The sequence below is a fragment of the Crinia signifera genome, chromosome 7 (assembly GCF_055691185.1).
Source record: "Crinia signifera chromosome 7, ASM5569118v1, whole genome shotgun sequence".
In the NCBI taxonomy this organism is placed as follows: domain Eukaryota; kingdom Metazoa; phylum Chordata; class Amphibia; order Anura; family Myobatrachidae; genus Crinia; species Crinia signifera.
In genome coordinates, this window is record NC_139223.1 from 95,601,010 (window position 1) to 95,623,121 (window position 22,112).

At 47.7% G+C, this 22,112-nt stretch overlaps 1 protein-coding gene across 1 annotated transcript in view; it reads right to left on the reverse strand.

Moving 5' to 3' along the window:
* Positions 1-978: 978 nt before the first annotated feature.
* Positions 979-22,112, reverse strand: part of WDR75 (WD repeat domain 75) — a 334,745-nt gene continuing 313,611 nt past the window's right edge. The window contains exon 21 of the mRNA XM_083153502.1: positions 979-1,314. Coding sequence (XP_083009628.1) covers positions 1,128-1,314 — 187 coding nt within the window. The 3' untranslated portion in view covers positions 979-1,127. The remainder of the gene's footprint in view (positions 1,315-22,112) is intronic.

Here is a 22,112-nt window from a genome sequence, read left to right on the forward strand (position 1 = left end):
GTTTGCACCTCTAGAGTCCCAACTGTCCCTTACTTATTTGTGTGCCTCAGAGGCAGTAAACGAAACAAGCAAAAGTACAGTATAAGGGGTTACTAATGTGGGGGCAACTGAAAAAAGATGACTGGGATCTGCTATTGTGACTCAGCTCCTGGATCACCCCAGTTGGTAACCCAGCGCAGGGGATCACTCTCTGGCTGCTCACAATGAGAGTCCCTTAAATGAGAGTATAGAGATAGTGATATATATGGATTTATATGCAAATTCTGCAATCAGGATACATTTTCCCTCTCCCAAAGTCGATCATATACAAATAGGTATAAGCAGATCCTGTAACTACTGAGGTTTCCTGCCTATGTTACAGAGAAATCTCCAAATTAAATTTTAGACAATGTCTTAAGCAGGATTCTACTTATCCTCCCGTGGTCAGCTCAGGTATAGATGTGCATCGATGAGATCCCCTCAGTGGCCGCCATACCACCTCTGGATGTGCGTTTCGCCGATAAAACAGGCTTGTTCATCAGTGTGTTACCTTTTAATATTTATGAATAAAATGTAAAAAATTTTAACAGCAAAAGTTAGTGCGCCTAAAAAGAGAGTTACCATTTGTAAGTATTAAGTCTAATATAGCTTCCGTACGAGTGGGCTCCCTCACCAATTGCTGGAGGGGTGCTCCTTGCAAGGAATTCAGAATGTCCCTACTTCTGGTGGAACTTGCAACAGGCAGCTCCCAGTTTAAATCAGCTAGATTAAAGTCTCCTATAATTATCATCTCTCCTTTTAATGCCATTTTATTGATGTCCTGCAATAGGCTCTTGTCAAGTTAGGTAATGTTTGATTAATTGGCTTGTTATTGATGACATCTTCCTATTATTAATTATGTTATCACAATTTAAATGTCAAAATGTTGGAAAATGTTTATTAATACATGGCAAATAAATGTAAGAAGAGATATTATTTGATAGATTAATCCACACAATCTGATTTTGTAATTTAAGTTGCAATTTTTTATTTTTGAATATGACAATGCAATGTTATGTATTGCAGTATGTTTGTTCTCTCCATTTTTTCTTGTTCTTGAACTGTTCTATTGTTCTGAAATAATCAAAACATCAATAAAAATGATTGATTTAAAAAAAAAAATCTGTCTTTCGTATACTTCGCAGTTCCTTTTCCTGCAATTTTTGTAGTTTGAAGGGGACTGTGTGTGAAAATCCAGTGGATGCAAGATCATTGCTTTCAGCTGGCTCATGATCTTCTGTGTCCTTATTTTTCTTTTCAATCTCCATTTCTACGTCTTTGTTCACTTTTTGTGTACTATATAAAAACAGAAATTTTAAATACATTGTTCAAATTTTTGTTGGAAATAATTTAGCTTTGTTAATTTATAGTAAAGCAGCATAACCATCAGTTAAACATTAGGTGCTCCTTTCCTGTTTGTGGAGAACAGGGTTCTGCTCAACGCAGTAGTCTTTCGTTAGAATCCTTTATTTTCATAACATGGAAATAGCAAGACATCTAAGTTTAGCACTTTAATATGCATGTGAAAGTAGTGTGGGAGATAATACTCATAGGCAACTGTGAACTTGGAAACTTCTGATTAGACATGACCTTCTGCAGGTTACATGACATAATTTTCAGTTATGGCTGACATAAGGGCCTGGGGGGGGGGGGGGGGGGGGGGGGGACTGCTGCATGGATAAAACCCGAGAGTAGTAGAGAAACAGGCTAAGAAACATTAAAAATTAGGTGTAGATTTAACAATAATTTCAGTTTGCCACAAAAATAAAAAAGGACCTAAATTTTTCTTGGCAACTGTGCATGGGTATGGGTCATTGCGTCGACCCAATATAAGTCGACAGCCCATAGGTCAACACCTATAATAGGTCAACATGAAAAAAACGAGAAAGATTGATGGTTACCTGCCCACTGAGTGTAATTTATATGTTTCGGGGAGTGCTGCTGGATCTTAAGGCTGTCCTCCTTTGCTTTGCAAATAGTAGTAGTAGTACATTTATTTATAAGGGGCCACAAAGTGTCTGCAGCGACATACATAGCAAACAAAAAACAAATTACAAGGTAACATACAGGGTGTGTTGATAAAATGCAGCATAAATAGGGGTATAGCTGGTAGAACTAAAATGAGCATCAGTTCTGAAGGTGTCGAAATTGTCGAGGAGACTGAAGATGAAGTAGAGGAAGGGAAGGACAGGAGCACAGATGAGGTAAAGAGGTAGGGTGAGTACGTGAGGAAGCAGGGCCCTACTGATAAGAGTTAACATACTAAAAGCAGGTGGGTGGATGAACGAAAAATAGGATAAGTAGGAACGGTTATGACGGAGGATCAAAAGAGGTTAGGAGGAGGGATAGGCTAGTCGAAAAAAGTGGGTTTTGAGGGAGCGCTTGAAGGAGGTAAGGGAATCAGAAAGCCTGATGGGTTGTTCCAGTGCAGGGGGGCAGCGCGAGAAAAATAGAAATCATATGGGTGGGATACAGTGCCCAATACTCTTTATTTTTTGGGGGCGGATGTGTGCTTGGTGTTACCTTCTATCTATATGTACATATATCTCTCAAATGCAATGTTTGTACAGGATTGGATTAAGGCCCTAATTGTCCTGGAGATGGAAAGAGGGATTTTGTACTTACTGTAAATCCTTTTCTCCGAGTCCACAGGTGTCACTGGAGTTACACTGGGGAATAGAAAGCGACCACAGGGAGCATGGGTACTTTAAATATAAAATTAGTGTGGCCAACTCTTTCCCTCCTACTTCCCCTCTCAGGCAGTCCGAAAGATTGTGCCCCGAAGGGAGCAGGAAGGTAAAACACACTTCAGAAGAGGTTAAACACCACATAGATCATTCAATACAAGAAGTAAAGAAGAAATAAAGAAGACAGTGAGAAAAAACACTGAAAACCAAACCATACAGAGTCAACAGACAACGTAGTATCAAAACATAACCGTTATAACAGGGAAAACTCCAAAGTAATTACCCTGATAGGTAACTTGCCCTAAGGCAAAAGAAGAGAACAGCGCTGAGGCGGGCATCCAGTGACAACTGTGGACTCGGAGAAAAGGATTTACGGTAAGTACAAAATTCCTCTTTCTCCTTTATCCACTAGGTGTCACTGGAGTTACACTGGGGACGTCCCAGAGCTTAAGAGCCCTAAGCATGGTCTGTATCACCTCATCTGAAAACCTCTTCTTTTTTAATAAGGTGGTTTCATAAACCACGCCGTCAAATTGAGACGAGCTGGGTCCGTGTGAAGAAACGATCCTTGCTTTAACAAATCCTGCCAAAGAGGGAGCCGCCAAGAATCCGTCAACAATCTCAGTACGTTGGAGTACTACGACCTCCTGGGCCAATCCAGGGCAATTAGAATAGTTTGCACGCCCTGACCCTTCACTCTCTTCAATACCCTCGGGAGCATGGGAAACAGAGGGAATATGTAAACCATGTGAAAATTCCAAGGAACTGTCATGGCATCCACTGCCCAAGCTGTTGGATCCCTTGCTCAAGAACAAAATCTTGGTACCTGACAGTTGCTCCTTGTCGCCATCAGGTCTATGTCTGGTAGACCCCAGCGATCCACAATCTCCTAAAACACTTCCTGATGAAGGGACCGTTCCCCCTCCAGCAGAGTCTCCCTGCTGAGGATGTCCTCTTCCACATTCCTGATCCCTGGAATGAAAACAGCCGACAACACAGGAACGTTGATCTCCGCCCAAGTGAAAATCCGTGAGACTTCGTTCATTGCCATCATGCTGCGGGTCCCACCCTGATGGTTCACTGGGACCACTTTTGTGGCATTGTCGGACTGTACCCGTATTGGTGATCCTTTCAGGAACTCCTCCGCCTGTAATAACGCATTCCAGACTGCCCGAAGTTCCAGAATATTGATGGGAAGGCTGGATTCTTCCTTTGACCAGAGGCCCTGTAGCCGTAGTTGAAGAACTACCACCCCCAACCCCTCAGACTGGCATCGGTCGTGATGACCAGCCAGTCCCAGGAGGGGAGGGAATGTCCCAGCTGTAAAATCTCCACATCTGTCCAACCAGATCAGGGATTCTCCCGATTCCTGAGACAGAAGCAACCGTTCCCGTTTCAAGGTCTTTGCATTTCCCGACCAACAAGCCAGGATGTTCCATTGAAAAATCCTTGAATGGAACCTGGCAAACTGAAGAGTCTCGAACGTTGCTACCATTTTCTCAAGCAACTGTACTCCTTGCCACACCGAAGGTGCAGGTGCTCGCAAAATATTCAAAACCAGCTGCCGAATTTCCACTGCCTTGGGTTCTGGTAGAAAAACCCTATGCAAGTGTGTATCCAGAATCACCCAGAGTGTCGTAGAATTATGGAACCCACACATGGAGCTGAATGTATTAAAGGGTTAACACTGTGTGCTGTGAATTATCTATAGCTCAGGATATATGCTCTCCCTAGGTTACAAGTATTATCTTACATAGTTTTGCATGTGTTTGAACAAATGTATCTATTATAGTGAGGTCTTGGGGAGGTCATAGACATGTAGAATGATGGATGGTGGATCCTCTTTGACATGTGGCCCCTGTATGACCAAGAGGGATTTTCATGGTTATAATTATGAATATTGCTGTGTCCAGGTTTTACTATAACTCTTTATATGGTGTCACGTGCAATTAGTTCAGGTTACAGCTGTACCATTTGTAGGATGTACCAACCCTATTTAAGCTATTGTGCAGTCTAACAAATGTCGTCACTTGGTCCCCCGACTAAGTTACCCGTGTGCACATGATCAATAAACGATTGATATGCTGATTCAACTGATCCTGGTCTTTCCGCTTATTCCTTGCAATCACAAGAGAAATCGCAGACTCTGTGGACTTGGGTAGATTTAGTACCCACCCCTGGTCTCGGAAGAATTGGGTCGCGATGCTCAGATGTTCCTGAAGCTTCTCTGCTGACTCCGCCTTGGAGAAGGTCGTCCAGATATGGAATAAGAGGATTTTGGTACTTACCGGTAAATCCATTTCTCTGAGATCAGCAGGGACCACTGGAATCACTTTGGTATTAGAGCTGGGAATGCTGGGAGCTAGGCACATCTTAATATTAATTAGGGGATACTGGCTCCTCCCCTCTAAGACCCACAATCCCCCAGTGAGGAAATTGGCCCACCAGAGGAAAGGGTTACAGGAAAACAACATAACTTAACATACCTACAACACGCAGGCACCGGACCGGGTCGCACAGAAACACAACAGACAGGATCCAGCAGCTGGGCGGGTGTCCAGTGGTCCCTGCTGATCTCAGAGAAATGGATTTACCGGTAAGTACCAAAATCCTCTTTTCTCTGACATGCAGCAGGGACCACTGGAATCACTTTGGGGAGGTTCCAAAGACCATGCCCCGGGTGGGAGAACGCTGAGGATCCTGCAAAACCAGCCGACCAAAGGTCGAAGCCGAAGAGGCAAAAGTATCAAACTGGTAAAATTTCACAAACGTGTTTCGTGACGACCAAGTGGCCGCCCTGCAAAGCTGAGAAATCGAAGCCCCTCTCTCGGCGGCCCAAGACGTGCTCACCGACCTGGTAGAGTGCGCTGTCAGCGAGACAGGAGGGACCTGTCCCGCGTGCAGATATGCACTACGGATCGTCCACTTGATCCATCGTGCAATCATCTGCTTGGACGCAGGCCAACCCCTGCGGAAAGCGTCATAGAGGACAAATAAGGAGTCTGATTTACGTATAGACTTTGTTCTATCCACGTAAATCCGTAGCGCCCGGACAACATCCAATAAGGACTGCTCCGGAGAACCTCCTTGAAACGCCGGAACCACGATAGGCTGGTTAATGTGGTATGAGGATACCACCTTCGGAAGAAACCTGGAATGGGTGCGCAGTTCTGCTCTGTCCTCGTGGAAAATTAAATACGGAGGTCTACAGGACAGGGCACTAAGCTCTGACACACGGCGAGCTGAAGACAGGGCTAGCAAAAGCACTGTCTTCCAGCACAAGAACTTCAGTTCCACCCTGTCCAATGGTTCAAAGGTCTCTGACCTCAAAAAAGCCAGTACCAAATCCAAATCCCACGGAGCTGTGGGAGGTACGAAGGGAGGCTGGACCCGAAGAACCCCCTGGAAGAAAGTTTGCACCTCAGGCATGAGTGCCAATCTCAAAAAGGACGGACAAGGCCGAGACTTGAACCTTAAGAGATCCCAGTCTCAGACCCCCGTCCAACCCTCTCTGTAGGAACAACAGAAGGCGGGACAATCTGAAGACCCGGAATGGCCAGCCCTTTGACTCGCACCAGACAGCATACGAGCGCCATATTCTGTGATAATGCGCTGCCGAGGCGGGTTTCCGGGCCCTTAACATCGTAGGAATTACTGTTCTTGGAATACCCCTCTCCCGCAGGACCGAGGTCTCAACAGCCACGCCGTCAAATGCAGCTGTGGAAGATTCTGATGGAAGAAGGGTCCCTGCAGAAGAAGATCCGGTCTGAGGGGCAACCGAACTGGCTCGTCTGCCAGTAACATCTGGATGTCTGAAAACCACGTTCTGCGAGGCCACCAGGGCGCTATCAGAATAGCTTGCACTGGTTCCCTCTTGAGCCTCTTGAGCACTTGGCCCAGAAGTGGAAGTGGAGGGAACAGGTACACGAAGCTGAACTCCCACGGAGTTGACAGAGCGTCTACTGCTATGGCCTGAGGATCCCTTGTACGTGCCATGTACGCTGCTAGCTGATGGTTCTTTTGAGACGCCATCAGGTCCACTTCGGGAACTCCCCACCTGTCGGTGAGCTCCCGGAACACCTCGGGTTGAGAGACCATTCGCCTGGGTGCAGGTCCTCCCTGCTGAGGAAATCGGCCTCCAGATTTTCCCGACCTGGGAGGAATACCGCCAGCAGAATTACTCTTGACCGTTCCGCCCACTGAAGGATCTTCCTTACTTCCTTCATGGCCATGCCGCTTCTCGTGCCGCCCTGCCTGTTTACGTAGGCGACTGCCGTGGCATTGTCCGATCTTATTTTTACCTGTTGACCCTGAAGGAATTCCTGAGCCTCCAGCAGGGCATTGTAGATGGCCCTGATCTCCAACACATTGATGGACAAGTGACATTCGTGAAGACACCACTTGCCCTGGAGACGAAGGTGGAGCACCACGGCTCCCCAGCCGCGGAGGCTTGCGTCCGTCGTCAACACAATCCAGTCCTGGACTGCAAACCGACGGCCCTCTACCAAGTTCTTCCTGTGACGCCACCACAGTAAGGAGTGTCTCGCCTCGGCCGACAAGCGGATCCTTCTGTGAAGATTCAGATGCGAGCCCGCACCGTTCCTGAGAAGATCCCACTGAAACGGTCTTGAGTGGAAACGCCCCCACGTCAGAGCTGGGAAGGCTGCCACCATCTTCCCTAATAGTTGCGTACACAGGTGAAGGCTGATCTTCTGTGGAAGTAAGACCCTCTGAACTAGGAGCAAGATCGCCTGGACCTTGTCCTCCGGCAGGAAGATTCTCAGAGACTCCGTGTCTAGCCAAAGACCTAGGAACAAGATCCTCCTGGATGGGACTAGAGAGGACTTCTTGAAATTCATTATCCAACCCAGGCTGGTGAGCGTCTGGGTGGTCAATCTCGCATGACTCTCCAGTAACTCCCTCGTTGGCGCCTTGATTAGGAGATCGTCCATTATGGTCACTCCCTGACATCTGAGGGACGCAATGACCACCGACAGAGTCTTGGTAAATACTCTGGGCGCTGACGATAATCCGAAGGGCAGAGCCCTGAACTGAAAATGATCCCGACCTATGGCAAAGCGGAGAAAGGCTTGGTGAGGAATCCATATCGGGATGTGTAGGTAAGCATCCTTGATATCCAAGGATATCATGTACTCCCCTGGCTTTAAGGAAGCAATTACTGAGTGAATTGATTCCATCTTGAATGGTTGATAAGAGACTAGCAGATTCAAAGGTTTCAAGTTGAGAATGGGCCTGACCGACCCATCCGGCTTGGGGACCACAAAGAGGCTTGAGTAGTACCCCGTGTTCCTCTGAGCTGCTGGAACCGGCATGATTACCTGAGCCTCCAACAAGATCCGAATAGCCTCGAGCAGGCTCACTCTCTTGTCTCGAGATATTGGTAGGGCCGTTGTGAAGAACAGCACCGGAGGTGTGGAATCGAACTGAATTCGGTACCCCTCTGAAATTACCCTGCGAACCCACGGATCCTCCGATAGGGAGAACCATTGGGTTCTGAAGGCCAACAGATGGGCACCTACCTGCAAGCTGTTGACGGAAGCTGGTAAACCGTCATGCCACCGGCTTCTGCTGGGGCTTAGGGTCCTGGACTCTTGGGGCGACCTGAGGACGGGCTCTGGCCCGGGAACCTCTGGACGACTGGAAGCCTCTTCCTCTGCCCCGAAAGGGGCACTGAGTCCGAAAGGACTGAAACGACGGGCCTGCAAACTGTCGCCTAGGTGGAGGAGGTGTTGCAGATGGCAGGAAGGCTGACTTCCCTCCCGTCGCCTGTGAAATCCATTTATCTAATTCAGGACCGAAGAGGATGTCCCCTGAAAAGGGAAGACCCTCCACAGCCCTCTTAGATTCCGCGTCCGCCTGCCAAGAGTGTAGCCAGAGGGCTCGACGCGCAGAAATGGCGCTTGCTGAGATTCTAGAAGAGATTAAAGACACGTCCTTTGCTGCTTCCCCTAGAAACACAGCCGACTCCTTAATGTGTTCGGCTAAGCGGCGCAGTTCATCAAGAGGCATGCCGGCCTCCAAGCCCTCGATGATTAACTCTGCCCACCTGAGGTTAGCCTTATTTACCCAGGCCGACACTATGGCCGGTCTGAGTTGAGTACCTGCAGCCACATAAATGGCTTTGAGAGTCGCCTCCATCTTTCTGTCTGAAGGGTCCTTTAAGGCCGAAGCACCTGGGACTGGCAGCGTAGTCTTCTTCGACAACCGGGAAACTGAAGTGTCCACAGGAGGCGGAGTCTCCCATTTGCTTAGGGCGGCCGGCTCAAAGGGATACAGGGAAGGAAAACGCCTGGGAATCTGGAACCTCTTGTCCGGATTTTTCCATGCCGCCAAAAGCTGATCCTGATTTGGACAGGGGAAGACCACTGACGTCTTCTGAACCCCGCCAAACAGATCAAACTCCTGCGGCTCTGGCATAGGATCCTCCGGTAAACGAAGAACCTCCTTTACCGCCATAATAAGGGCCTCTATACCTAACGGAGTAGGCTCTCCCCCAGGAATGACATCCTAAACCTCCTCCCATTCGCCATCCTCCATTTCATGAAATGGATCATGCTCCTCATCCAAATCATCTTCTACAATAAGAGCCTGATAAGGCCGCTTATTACTGGAGGTGGAGGGCCTCTGCGGTCTGCTCATGGAGCTAGCTAACCCCTCCACAGACCTTACCAAAGCAGTGGCCCAAGTGGGCTCTGCTCTGCGAGCAAGCGCCAACTCAGATGTCAGTTTGGACATCGTACCCGCCAAGGTCGAGGCCCACTGGGGAGCCTGAGAGCCTGCTAGAGAAGCAGATTCGGCACCTGAACATGACTGACAAACAGTGGCGTTCCCCTCAGCTGTGTACTGGGAAAACTTTGCTGCACAAACAGTACAGGCCAAAACCTTCTGAGAGGCTTTTGACCTGCCCGTCATGATCACCTGCTCGCCCGGCCCGATTAATGCGTGCAATACAGGACAGTTACACACACACACTAAGTACAGATACACCTCTCACAAGCCAAAAACCTCAGGGTTCTGTGAGACCTGGAGGAGAATAAGCCCTGTGAACACAAGGACCTATACAGTGCAACGCACCATATATGTCAGCACATAAACTTTTACAGAGCTTCCCAAGCTGCAGTCACCTGTAAACAGGAAAGAGTCAGCCTTACTGAGTGTATCTGTATAATGGCCGCGCCATGCCCGCCTCCCGATACCAAGCGTGTCCCCTCTCCCTCATACCTAGCCAGCCTGTGCAGTCCTGACAGCGCCCGGAGCCACCCGCTGCTAGCGCTCCTCCGTGCAAGCCTCCGGCAAACAGCTTTCACCAAGCGGGACCTGCAGCACGAGGACGCGCCGTCCACAAGATGGCGGCGCCTCACAAACGCTGCAGAGCTAAGCGCACAGCGTGGCTGAGACGGAGAGCAGGGGACGGCGTGTGGCAAGTGCGCTCAGCGCAGTACTCACCACCGGAGGCTCCCCACTTCGTGACTGGCGTCCCCTTTGATGGAGGGGTGGCAGGAACACGGAAACGTACGGGCAGGCACCTTTAGCGAGGTCCTGACCGACGACCTGGAATCCAGGGGCGCTGAATACCCGGACCCACACCTTTTCCTAGGTGGGGAAGGGATTCACAGAAATAGAGAAAAAACTCTTACTAATAGAAAAAAGCTTGAAAACGTGCAGGAGCAGAAAAAACTGTGACCTAACTCCCTGGCACAATTTTCTCACTGGGGGGATTGTGGGTCTTAGAGGGGAGGAGCCAGTATCCCCTAATTAATATTAAGATGTGCCTAGCTCCCAGCATTCCCAGCTCTAATACCAAAGTGATTCCAGTGGTCCCTGCTGCATGTCAGAGAAAATTATTATTCCCTTCAGTCTAAGTGCTGCAGCCATGACTGCCATCACTTTTGTTAACACCCTCGGGACCGTTGCCAGCCCAAATGGCAGAGCCTGAAACTGCCAATGGTTCTCTCCAATTGCAAACCAGAGCAGGGACTTATGTTATAGGTCACATGGAGGTATGCATCTTGAATATCTACTGATGCCAGAAACTCTCCCGGCTCTATGCTTTAAAGCACTGACCGCAGAGACTCCATGCGAAAGTGATCCACCTAAACATGAAGATTTCAAATTTAGAATGGGTCTGAAAGACCCGTCTGGTTTGGGTACTAAGAACTGGATAGTATAAAATCCCTTTTTTCTCTCCTCCTGAGGTACCGGGATCACCACCCCTTTCTCCTTGAGAGACAAAGCTGCTCCCAGGAGCGCGGACCTCAGCGATGCGGTCCGCAACAAGGGAGTAGCGAGAAATCTGCAAGGGGGAGGACTCCTGAGATTTATCCGGTAACCTTCTGAAACAATGAAAAAAAAAACAGGGATCCCCTGTCCCGAAACTGCAGGAGGCGGCCCCCCACTGTGATCCCAGAATGGGGAGCCTCCGCCCCATCATGCTGAGGAGTTGTCCTCCCCTTTTGCTGCATGTTTCTTTGCAGACTCCAAATTTTGATTTGGAAGTCCTTCTACCGGCCTGAAATCTTCCATGCCCTGCGTGTCCACGGTTAGACGCTCCACCTCGAAAGGGGGGCTGAAAGGACGGCTTAAACACTCCAAATTTAGAACCTGTAGGCTTAGGAGTAGTGGGAAGTAAAGTGCTCTTTCCCCCCGTAGCCTGTTTTATAATTTTCTCTAATTCAGACCCAAAGAGTAACTCCACCTTGAAGGGCAATGTTTCCAGGGACTTTTTGGATTCATTATCCGCTTCCCATGCCTTTAGCCAAAGTGCCCGTCTGGCCGTGACAGAAGTTACAGAAACCTTAGATGCCATCTTTACGCCGTCCTCACCAGCCTCACAGATGTACTCCGCAGTACACCTCAGCTTTTCAGCTAATTAGTAGGCCTCTGCAGCATACTGGAGCTGACTGCTTAAAGACTCTGCCCATTTGACCATTGCTTTTGCAACCCAAGCTGAAGCAATAATGGGACGCAGTGTGAAACCTACGCCTTCAAAAATTGCCTTAAGACAACCTTCAACCTTTTTACCCACTTGGTCCTTAAAGGCCGCACCACCTTGTACTGGCAAGGCAGTGGCTTTAGATAATCTAGCCACGGATGCATCTACCAATGGAATCTTTTCCCATATCTTAACATGATCCTCCGCCATAGGGTACATATTTGCATATTTTTTGGTCATTAACCATCTCTTTTCTGGGGATTTTCCAGCTTCCCCCAGTAAAGAAACCATCCCTTCATCTGAAGGAAAAGACATAGGATTCCTAGCGACTCTTCTTCAAGACACAGTGTGTAGGAGTTTTTTCCTCCTCAGCTAAATTTAAAGCCTGCTTAACAGCCAGTAGTAAATCTTCAATGCCCGAAACGGACGTATCAGCTTCCTCACTCTGGGTCCAACCCAAATCCTCCTCACACACCCCATCATCATCAGAATCTAAGTTCAAAAGAGGGGGGGGGGGGTAGAAAAAGCATGCCTATTTGCACTATCCTCAGAGGACTTGGTAAACTGCTCCATAAGGGATGTCATCTTATGCACACCCTGAGCAGTATCCTGCATAGCTTCCAGCAAAATGGGGTCCCCCTGGGCTGGGGCAAGAGACCCCCCAGAAGCCTGAGGTGAAAGACCATGTCCAGGAGACCCTAGCAAGGAATCATTTTGCCAGCCCAAGCTGGCTCAGTTACCTCAGACCTCTGGGTCCGCGACCCACAGGGAACAGCATCACAGGAAGGTCACAATTCCCCCTGGTCCCCTTGTTCACATGTAAATTTTGCAGCACATTTCTTGCAATAATAAAACATGCCCCTCGCTCCCTCCTCCCCAGCAACAGAAGTGCACTAGTCAGTCATGTTCAGAAAACAATGCAAAATGACAGGCAAAGCACAGAGCCATGTATCAGTGTATCTGTGGAAGTTCTGTTGCCAGCAATCAGCGGGGGAAGGGCTTTCCAGGAGAGACCTATGTGGAAAAGATTTGCCCAGTTTCAGCTCCGCAGCATGGAGAGAAATGTCGCCACAGCACAGGAAGAGACCAAACCTCTGCTTCAGCGGGGAGGGTAGCCTTTTGGCGCCTTTCCCCCCCTTCAGCCGCTCCCATTAGTGCTTCTCCTCACCTCCAGTAACTCCCTCTTGGGACCACTTGGAGTTGTCCAGCAGCACTGGACTCCTGTAAAAGACGTCAACTCCCCTAGAGGATTTCAGTCTTTAATCTCAAATCCAAGATGGCGGGCTCCATCGCAGAGAATCCATCTCCAAGAACCCCTTCTAAACAAGGAGCTGGTTAGAACCTTCCGGTGGGCTCCGGAAACCTCTGGTCAGCCAGAGGTAAGCACTGTGCAAAGGAAGCAGTCGCATCCCTCCACAAACAGAGAGCTGACAGGATGCACTTCTGTCAGCCTCTGTAGCGCTCTCAGCATGTGTTACTTCAGTATGAAGTTACATGCTGGAAAAAAAAACAAATACGAAACTGAGGGATTGTGGTATGCGAAAGGGAGGAGCCTGCTACCAAAGAATTGAAGCATAGGTGCCTGGCTCCTGTAAGCTGTGTCACAGGACTGGACGAAAGAGAAATAGACATTTATCTTCAAAAATGCTATTGCATAGGTTATGCACGTACTGTATATGGGCACTTCTGTACTTGTCTCTCATTTCACTACATACAACAGATAGGGGTTATGGGGATAGAGTGAGCATACAGTCACCAGTACTGACCGTAGCAGGCCAAACTTGAGCAGGTTAACAAAATGGCCACCGAGCATGAACCAGGGCTTCGTGGAAGCCCACATCTATGGAGCGAGCAATGGGATAGGTTTTACATGTCTAAGGGGAATGCTGAAGTTGCGTCTTATTATGCTAGTCAAAAACACATACATACAAAGGCACTGCAATGTTAAACCCACAGCTCCGGTCCCCTACCTGCACCACTGTCCAAATTTGGGCTTACCTGTTGTGCAACAGGGAGCTGAGCACCAGACTTGAGCAAACCCATCTGAGTACAGGTTTGCTCACCCTCCCCTCCCCACAGTCCGGGGAATTGAGCCTGTTATTTTTGTTAGCACTGAAGTGACAGGCATGGTCACAATTGCTGCATGTTATATAGTGCAGCATGTGTTACAGTGTCAGCAGCGCTGGTGTCAAGTCACAATGTTATAGAATTGCTATAGCTTAACCCTTCGGACAAATAAAAATGGGATAAAAGCCTAATTTCTCCATTTATGGTGGTCCAATCAACTCAGAACCGGGTTGTTATGGAAAGAGGAGATGTTTAACTACCAGAGGAAATTAATCGACATTTTCTAAGACCCCCATATGGTTAATGGCAAGCATCGGAACCCATGGTGGGTCTGAATTAACCAGCCCATTATACAATCTGCTGGCGCAGAGCTGCTGCATCTAACGGAGATGCATGAACATCTCTCACACACACACACACACATGCGCATCCCCTTCACGCGGTGGCGGGGAACGGATACCCCGGCAAGTGACACCAGCAAGGGCACCATCACCAGACAGCAGTGTGGTGACCGTGAGCAATCCTGCGCTCAGGTACTGTAGGTCAAAACTCCTGCCAGGTGCTCAGCTCCTTGTTGCACAGCAGGTGCACCTTAACCTGGACAGCGTGTGGGTAGGAAACCAAAGCTGCGTGTTGACCATTGCAGCATCTGTGCCTTTGTCAGGAGCCCCAGTGTGTTTTAAATAGCGTAATGAGACGCATCTTCAGCTTTTCCCTTATGTTGTTGCTCCATAGATGTGAGCTTCCAGGATGCCTTGCTTCACGCTCGGTAGCCATTTTGTAAAGCTGCTAGGTGCTTGAGTCTGACCTGCTCATACTGTGTCATTCATACAATAACACAGTGGATCCCAAACTGTGCGCCGCAGCTCCCTGGGGTGCTGCGACGCCAGTGTACCTAGAGCAGGGATGGATACAGAGGGAAGCCGCCCCCCCCCCCCCCAAGCAGCCAGAAGTCCTGCTCCCTCCCTTCCTCTCACCCCACATTGACAGATTCCCCCGCAGTAGCGTCCCTGCCCAGCGTCCTACTACTGCCGCCTCCAGCCATTCCCTTTCCCTCCAACATTGTGCACGGCTCCTTACTCGCAGCCTAGCAGCGCTGTCAGTCTGACAGTGGAGTGAGCCGGGTCCCTAGCACTGAGAGCCAACAGCGGAGACCCTGTTGAGTCCTGTCCTCTCTGTGCCGGGGACCTGGCTCACTCCACTGTCAGACTGACAGCACTAGGCTGTGGGTAAGGAGCCATGCACAGTGTGGGAGGGGAAGAGGATGGCCGGAGGCGGCAATAGTAGGACACTGGGCAGGGACACTGCTGCTGGGTGTCTGTCAGTGTGGGGTGAGAGGAAATGGGGGGGGGGTGGGGCAGGACTTCTGGCTGCCTGAGAAGGGGGGTGGGCAATCGGAGGATAGTGTGCCGGGAGATGGGGGTGCAGATGGTGCAGTGTGCCAGGAGGTGGGGGTGCAGATAGTGCAAGTGTGCCAGGTGGTGTTGGTGCAGCTGGGTGCAGTGGGCCAGATGGCGGTAATACAGTTGGATGCAGTGTGGCAGGAGGTGGAAGTGCAGCTGTGTGCAGTAGTGTTGTGCAGGTGTCGCATTGTGGCAGGGGATGACAGTGCCGGTGGATGCAGTGTGGCAGGGGGTAAGATTTGTGTAGTGGAGGCGGGTACAGTTTGGAGGCAGTGCCCTTACACAAGTGTAAACTATGCTGTCGCTAGCTAGATAGATGTGGGTTCCCATGAAGCCCTGGTTGAAATATGGTAGCCATTTTGTTAACACGAGTCTGGCCTGCTACAGTATGTACTTTGACCATAGTGTATACACATATCCCCATAGCACGTTAGAAATAGCGTAATGAGACGAACCCCTATGCAATAGTATTTTCTGAGGAAAAAAATGTCTATAACATACTGTGCAGTACAGTAAAGTACAGAAAAGTAGTTCTTGCACTATACAGGTTGAGTATCCCGTATCCAAAATGCTCGGGACCAGGAGAATTTTGGATAACGGATTATTCCGTATTTCGGAATATTTTAATATTTCAATGATGTATTTTGAAGTATCTTGCATTTATGCTGTATAAACACATAATATACACACAAATATATTTTATTACCACATAAAATACACACAAATATATTTTAATTGTTCAAAAAACAAGGTTTCAAAACGTGAAACAAAATGTGTGTACTATCTCAGCACTGAATTTGAATGCCAAGCAATCATTGTCTTGCACATATATAGTGCCAGTTACATATCATGTCCTCAGTGATGCTGTTACAAATGTCCCCAGTGAGTTTTTAGCAAAAAAAAAAAAAAAAATTTCACTTTCTGGAATGTCCGTATTTCGGAATAATCCGGATAACGGATATTCAGATACGGGATACTCGACCTGTAGTGCATTTAGTTTAAAAAATTGGCATCTGGTGGATGATGTGGTTTTTTTTTGTGTTTCGGAGTAAAGCTAACAAGAGCCTCTCCTAGACACAGTACCTGGCGCTCGGTAGCTTGATTATATTTATATGTTATAAGTGAGTAAATAAGTGGATAGGTATAACAGCTGCAGCAAACGCTTCTGTGAGTCCGCCTAGACTCACGTTAAAGAAAGAAAAAATAGGGGGGGGGGGGGGAGGTTGAAGTATGTTTGCGCTGCTGGATGTTAATACTAGAAACACAATATATATGGCTGGAAAAATTGAATGATTGACACACTGTTGCAATTATAAGCTTTATATAAAAATTAACATATAAATACACAGTTTATGCATTAGAAATAAAACCATTTAAATAATGTCAAATATATGACAGATCAATGTTGAATTGGAGTCCCGATTTCGTGGTTTGTGATAAATTTAGGACATTCAGCAATCTTCCATTTATAAAAGTGGAAAATTATAATAATATGCAAATAATGATAATTTAATGGTACCAATATGTAAAGTCCAGTTTGTGCACAGGGGATTATGAAGAGGTAGGAAAATATATGAGTTTCAGCTGTCCAATATTTGTAATGGGAATAGCACAGGAAAGTAATTTTGTAGTCACTGGTTTTGTGTAGTTTATGCTCACTCTTTTGGAGTTACACTCTCTCCGTGCTGAATCACGTAAATGTACCGGCAAATCGTCCCAGTTGTTTTGCGGGGAGGTATTATGTCTTTGCAGACCTGGCGTTCGCCCTTCTCGGCAGCAGTCCTGTGGTCAGCGACTGAGTCACCGTCCTGGCCGCAGCGGCACACGGGGTGAACTGACGGTGTGAGTGGTCTTCTATCCAGATGGGGAGCCGGATGATGGATTCCCGCTGTAGTGGAGTGAGCGGTCGGTGGGGGAAGCTGATGGCCGGCAGCGTGGAAGCTGCACTTCAGCTGTAGTTCTGGCTGGAGGGTCAGCGGGAAACAGGAGGGTGTATCTGTGCTGAGGCTCGGTTCGTCGTCAGCGTGACAGCTGATTGCCAGCAGCGTGGGGTGAGCTGCGCTTCAGCTGTGAGTTGGGAGGTTTTGCTGAATGGGATTTCCAGTTCAAACAGAGTGATGACGTCAACACGTTTCGTCCCCGTGGTAATTTGGGAACTTTCTCAAGACAGTTTGTCAGTTGAAAAATGCACAATCCCAGGATTGCCAGGTTCCCAGGATTGACAACCCTAATAAAAACACACCCCCCGCCCCACCCATTTACTGCCATTGGCGGGTGGCCGGGGTCTGTGCAGAGACGCAGTGGTGTGGCCTGTGCAGCGTGACCTCTGACAGTCATGCTGCGCAGTGTCGCACACCGGGGTCAGAAAAAGACAGGTGCTCAGACACATGCACAGTCTAATCCTTAAATCACATGATTAGATATTTAGTCTTACCATGTACAGACAAGGGTTAATTTTGTTGAGAGCTAATTTACCCAAATAACCATACTGAGTAGGGGGTTGGGTTATCGACGCAGCTGTGAGTAGTCGTCTCCTGATTTGGGAGCAGCCAGTATCTACCAAGTTTGTCTAGAGACAGATCGGTCTTATGTAAGTTTCAAGGGTAGCGATAACTGCACTCAACTGATGTCTAGGTGCATGTGTCCTAAATTATCAGGAGTGTACAACAGTGTATTTGTAGTGTCCTATTGAGTCACAATGCTCAGGTCGCATGAATATGAATTATATGAATTATAATTACAAGGTGAGTAATACATATTTGTTAATGGGATAGCAGATATGTGGACTATAAACTACAATACATGCATATGGATATAAATATATCCATAATATACACTTCCCAATAACATTAAGCAGCATAAATATAAAAAAGGTACCAGTCAAGCACATTGAAAATAGTACACCATACCATAAGAAGAAAAAGGTCTGGCACACAACAAACTTGCAGGACCTGACCAAACTATAGATATTAGAATGCATGAGTCTGCCCAGAACATACAAACCATAAATGTCTATCATGCAGTTAGACACGCCCACCATCACAAGATTTTTCAATGAACCGATAAAGAAGCCACCACTGGGCTAATGCAGTATTCCCACATGAGCCCCAGCACCTGACCACAGGACGACAAGCACAATGGTCTCTAGTTTGAGAAATAGACGCCTCAGAGGTCCTCAATTGGAAGCTTCATTAAAAATGCCAGTGTCAACGTCTATAGTGAAGAAGCAACCCGGGATGGTGGCCTTCTAGGCAGAAAACGCCATATTTGAGACTGGCCAATGAAAGAAAAATATTAATATAGGCAAAATAATGCAGATATTGGACAGTGGAAGATGGAATAAAAAGTATTATTGAAGGCCTAGAAGGCCACCTCTTCACTGTAGATGTGTGTACTGGCGTGTTTGGGATATAAAACAATAGTTTGTTATAATAATATATCCTCTCAAGTAAGAGACAGTCCTTGTTTTGAAGGCACGGGTGGAGTGGTCTTGGAGTTTTCTGGTCTTTTCCCATTTTCTCAACAGTGAACCAGCAAGGGACAAATACCAACAAATTCCAGCAAAGGTCGGCACCATCGAGGACACGTAAGAAGTAAATGACACTTGCACACCATGACACGCGTCTGAAGGTGTGAAACACAACTTCGCATCGAAATTCGGTAAATTATCGTACCTGGCAGGTCGGGATGTCAGCCTCCCAGAAAAAGACATCTGACAAAGGTGAGGAACCTTTACTTTACTAATTAAGACTTTAATTAATTAAGATTACTGCCACCCAGTCAGAATTGCAGTGTTTTGGTTGCCGCTTTAGAGTGCTGTGGTGAGAGGGGATTGCAGTTACTACTATGTGTGAGCAGTGTCTTGTCCTGACTGTGAGGCAACGGCCACATCTCTGTACTTGTGGTTGGATACTGTGGTATAATTTTATGGTACTAGTGTACTATCACGGCGCCCATCGCTTTGCAGACCATAAGGCACACGATGGTATGCGATGTTACGTGATTGGCACCTGATGGTATACAATTTAAAATTGTATATGGCATACAATGCGATGTTAAATTGTATAAGCATCCTAATGCTTGCATTACTGTATGGTATGGAAGTTGCACAGTCGCAGAACAGAAACAGATCCAAAGAATAATTAAATTGGCCCAGCGGGTAGTTGGGGTTTCTCTCCCTCCTGCCAATGAAATTCAGAGGAATCGCTGTTTGCGTAGGGCACACAGTATTGTAAAAGATAGAACTCACCCAGCTAATAGGCTGTTTGTTTTGTTACCCTCGGGTAGACGGTTTAGGTGTTTAAAAAGTAGAACTAGTAGGATGAGGGGCAGTTTTTTTCCTAGAGCAGTTTTAGAATTAAATTCCGATATGGGGTAGGGGTTGCGTGGTAGTAGTTTTTATGTAAATATTGTGGAATTACCATGTATTTTATTGCTGTTGTATCTGGTTGGATGCTAAACTGAATTTTGTCACCCTAATTGGGGTGATGACAATAAAGAGGTATCTAATCTAATCTAATGGGGGCTTACAATGTTAAATGCACGTCCACCATGAACGTGAACCCGAAGCGTGGCGAGCGCAGCGAGCCTGCGAGGGGCGGCGGTACGCATCCTCTGACCTTTTCATACCCCCACTATCCACGTCGGCGTGGAGTTGATTTTATATAGTGTGGCGAGCGCAGCGAGCCACCGAGCCCGAAGCGTGGCGAGCACAGCGAGCCCCTGCGAGGGGACGTGCATTACTTCACAGGTATTACGCGTGCGCTCGCCACACTATATAAAATCAACTCCACGCCAACGTGGATAGTGGGGGTATGAAAAAGTGGGAGGATGCGTACTGCCGCCCCTCGCTGGCTTGCTGCGCTCGCCACGCTTCGGGTTCACGGTGGCGTGGGGGGTGCATTTAACATTGTAAGCCCCCATTAGGGAGCTTATACAATTAAACATTGTATAGGGGGCTTATACAATTTTAAATCGCATCGCAGTGCATTGGGTGTATGCCATGCAATGCGATTAAAAGTTGTGCGACCAAATATCATGCCCGCCGTGCTAGTACACAAGTACCAATTTTTTTCCTGGCAGTGCACAACCTAATATAATGTCATGCCAATGTAATTTCATAGCTGAAAACAGCCCCCCTAAAATGTGTCCTACAGTGTAGGCACTTTAAGATTGGCAATATGGGGTTGCTGTGAGGGGGGGATTTAATGCTAGTTCATGGTCCAGTGTCCCACAGCACTGCTGATAGAGATATTTAAAAATATGTTGGATACCAGGAGGCATAACTGCAAACAATTAGACATTTTTTTTTTAACTAGATGTGGCTCTACTTCGCAAAACGTGGTCAGATCGTACAATCAAACTAGCCACCAGACCTGTAGTAGAAAAAGCTTGGCTGAGTACTGTATATTGGGTAGGTGCATTATTTATATATATATATATATATATATATATATATATATATATATATATATATAAAGCTACAGGGGCCCATTATACTGTATTATTCTATACAAAGAAAATAGATATATCCTGTTGATAAACAATCTCTTAGATAAAAAAGTGTTATTCATTAAACTGCACCTTCCGCGCCATCCCACCTGAGCCCTCCCTCACATTCTCCACCTTTGAGGTACACACTATCCGCCTCTTCTACCCCATTCACCTCCTTGTGGCTGTAATCTACCGCCCCCCTGGCCCCTGCTCCCCTTTCCTTGATAACTTTGCTGCGTGGCTTCCACACTTTCTTGCCTCTGACCTCCCCTCTATCATCCTCGGTGACTTTAACATTCCTATTGACATCAATAATGCTGCCTCCTCTAACCTTCTTGACCTTACCACCTCCTTTGGACTTTCTCAATGGACCTCCACCCCCACTCATAATCTCGGACACTCCCTTGACCTAGTCTTCACCCACCATTGTAATCTCTCTGATTTCTCTAATTCTTCCTTCCCACTCTCTGACCATAATCTGCTCTCTTTCACCCTCTCATCCTCCCCTCTCCCCTCACTGCCCAGACCCACCGTCACCAGACGTAACCTCGGGTCTCTTGACCCTACTGTCCTGTCTTCCCTGGAGACTTTCCTCTCTCCTCTCTCAACCATGACTTGCCCCAACCAGGCTGCCTCTTTCTATTACTCTTCTCTCACCTCTGCTCTCGACTCTGTAGCCCCCCTCCACACTGTTCCCCTTCGACGCTCTAAACCACAACCCTGGCACAACAAAATAACTAGATTCTTGCAAAAATGTGCACGCTCTGCTGAACGCTTCTGGAGGAAATCTCACTCTCTGGAAGACTTCCTCCATTTCAAGTTTATTCTCTCCTCCTATAGCGCTGCTCTCTCCTATACCAAACAATCTTTCTTCAAATCTCTCATCTCTTCCCATTCCTCCAATCCCCGACGTCTCTTTGATACTTTCAACACTCTACTTCGCCCTGCACCACCCCTCCTCCCTTCATCCCTCACTGCCACTGACTTTGCCTCCTTCTTCCTCTCTAAAATTGAGGTAATCCGACATGATATCTCCTTCCATACCCCCTCTGCTGCCCACCCACCCCAATCATCCTCCCCTACCAACTACCCCACTCTGTCATCCTTCTGCCCTACTACAGCTGAGGAAGTCCGCTCCCTCATCTCATCCTCTCCCCCCTCTACCTGTCCCTTGGACCCTCTCCCCTCCCGTCTCCTCAGTTCCCTCTCCCCCACTGGCTGCTCCCACCTTGCTCACCTCTTTAACCTATCTCTTTCTACTGGCATCTTTCCCTCACCCTTCAAACACGCTCTGGTCTCGCCTATTCTTAAAAAACCTAACTTGGACCCTTTATCTCCCACAAGCTACCGCCCTATCTCTCTTCTCCCATTTGCCTCTAAAATACTAGAACGGCTGGTTTACAGGCGTCTCACCAGCTACCTGTCTGACCACTCCATCCTAGATCCCCTTCAATCTGGCTTTCGCCCACTTTACTCCACTGAGACTGCCCT